We start from the raw sequence: 1,821 nt of genomic DNA, 5'->3' as shown, positions 1-1,821 counted from the left end.
GTATATAGTCTATATTGAAATCTCTAAAATGGCATATATTTAGGAACAAAAGGAGTAGATCAGAAGTTTTCGGAAGAAAAGAAAATCTGTAACATCACACACAAACCTGTTTTTTTTTTTTTTTGAGAAACTACACCGACCTGTTTCTTTCTCTAATAAGTGTCAAAGAAGGCAACATACAGCACTAACACTAGTACTGTGCTTTCCCCTGGTCCTGGTTTCACACGTATCCCGCGCGTCCAATTAATTCCATAAGTCTACGTGCGCAGTTCATGCACGATTGATCTCGAGCTACCAGGCCATGCACGATTTCGCCCTATAAATACGGCAGCTCTAGAGCACTCACAAACCAACCAAGTACCTGAACCGAGCTAGCAGCTGGCAAGCATCTCGAAGATGGCTACCACCAAGCATTTGGCCATTGCCGTTCTTGTCCTCCTTAGCATAGGCACGAGCACCAGCGCTCGAATCCTCCTGGGATACGGTCCTCGCGGAGGAGGCGGTGGCGGAGGCAGCGGTGGAGGTGGTGGTGCTGGCTATGGTGGATCAGGGTCTGGTTCTGGGTACGGCGAGGGTGGTGGAAGTGGAGGAGGTATTAGCGGTGGTGGATACGGCCATGGTGGTGGCGGTGGAGGCGGTGGAGGTGAGGGCGGAGGCGCCGGTTCTGGGTATGGGTCTGGGGAGGGCTCTGGGTACGGGAGCGGCGCCGGCGGGTACGGTGGCGGCAGTGGCGGAGGAGGCGGTGGCGGCCAAGGTGGCGGTGGTTCAGGCTATGGGCATGGGTCCGGTGAGGGTTCTGGCTATGGCGGTGGTGCTAGTGGTGGTGGTGGCCACGGAGGTGGTGGCGGTGGCGGACAAGGTGGTGGGTCTGGCGGGTGCTCAGGCTACGGTTCCGGGTCTGGCAGTGGATATGGTGGAGCGTATGGAGGCGGCGGCGGCGGCGGTGGCGGCGGAGGTGGTCAAGGTGGAGGCTCTGGCTATGGCTCCGGGTCTGGCTCTGGATACGGTTATGGCTCCGGCGGTGGCTTCGGAAATGGACGCCACTGATCTCACTTTCATGGAAAGCTCAAGTATTCAAGAGTATATAGTTAAAATTCTTCCCGTGAGTGACAGTGATGAGCTTGTTGTTCACTGATCTACTACTACTGAAGATACAAGTTTGAGTGTAATATTGTACTCTGGTGGTGGTTTCTGCTTTACTTATTTGGTGAAGTCCAGTAAATAAGCGATCTTTACAAAGAGATCATCATACTCCTGTATCCATTAATTTCTACAACCCGGATGATTGACAGATCATATAACATACAGTTCCTGAAGAAGGATCAGAGAAACCATTTGCTGAAATCTGTTTCTGAATATATGTTCTGCACATTTTGCAGTTGCCACACACAATTTGTTTACACATGGTTTCAGCCTATAAACCAGCGTGCCTGGATACTGAGACCTCTTTTTTTTGCCGGGCTTGATCTGGCACTTGTCAGCTCACTTTTGTGCAATTTAGAAGGTGGTTTAGTCTTTTAGTGCGACCCTAGACTCTGCAGCCTTTTCTTTTCTTTTAAAAAATGGAGGCAAAGGTTTTGCCTCGTCTCACTAATACATAAGGGGAGGCTAAGAAAGTTGGACGAGGTCCATTACGCCTCAACAAATGAATGAGAAAAAAGATTACTTTCACGGCATCAAAGAGCACAAATGTTTCGTCCCGCAAGGACCCAATTCCTTGCCTCCAATTTGGTGTTGTCGACCAGAATAGTAGGCATAGTGGACTTGTTTCGAAAAACACTTGCGTTTCTCTCATTCCACATCTCCATGTGACAAGCATGA

The 1,821-nt window shown here is 50.1% G+C and overlaps 1 protein-coding gene across 1 annotated transcript; it reads left to right on the top strand.

Moving 5' to 3' along the window:
* Positions 1 to 227: 227 nt before the first annotated feature.
* Positions 228 to 1,319, top strand: LOC123090152 (glycine-rich cell wall structural protein 2). The gene has a single exon (XM_044511582.1). The coding sequence runs from the start codon at positions 397 to 399 to the stop codon at positions 1,045 to 1,047; it is 651 nt and encodes a 216-aa protein (XP_044367517.1). The 5' UTR covers positions 228 to 396; the 3' UTR covers positions 1,048 to 1,319.
* The last annotated feature ends 502 nt before the right edge of the window (positions 1,320 to 1,821 follow it).

Source organism: Triticum aestivum, chromosome 1B (assembly GCF_018294505.1).
Source record: "Triticum aestivum cultivar Chinese Spring chromosome 1B, IWGSC CS RefSeq v2.1, whole genome shotgun sequence".
Lineage (NCBI taxonomy): Eukaryota > Viridiplantae > Streptophyta > Magnoliopsida > Poales > Poaceae > Triticum > Triticum aestivum.
The sequence above is the reverse complement of the archived record's forward strand: the minus strand, read 5'-3'. Positions and strand labels throughout refer to the sequence as shown.

Excerpts from the sequence above, each read along its gene's own strand:
- LOC123090152 (XM_044511582.1), top strand. The coding sequence starts at position 397 with ATGGCTACCACCAAGCATTTGGCCATTGCCGTTCTTGTCCTCCTTAGC.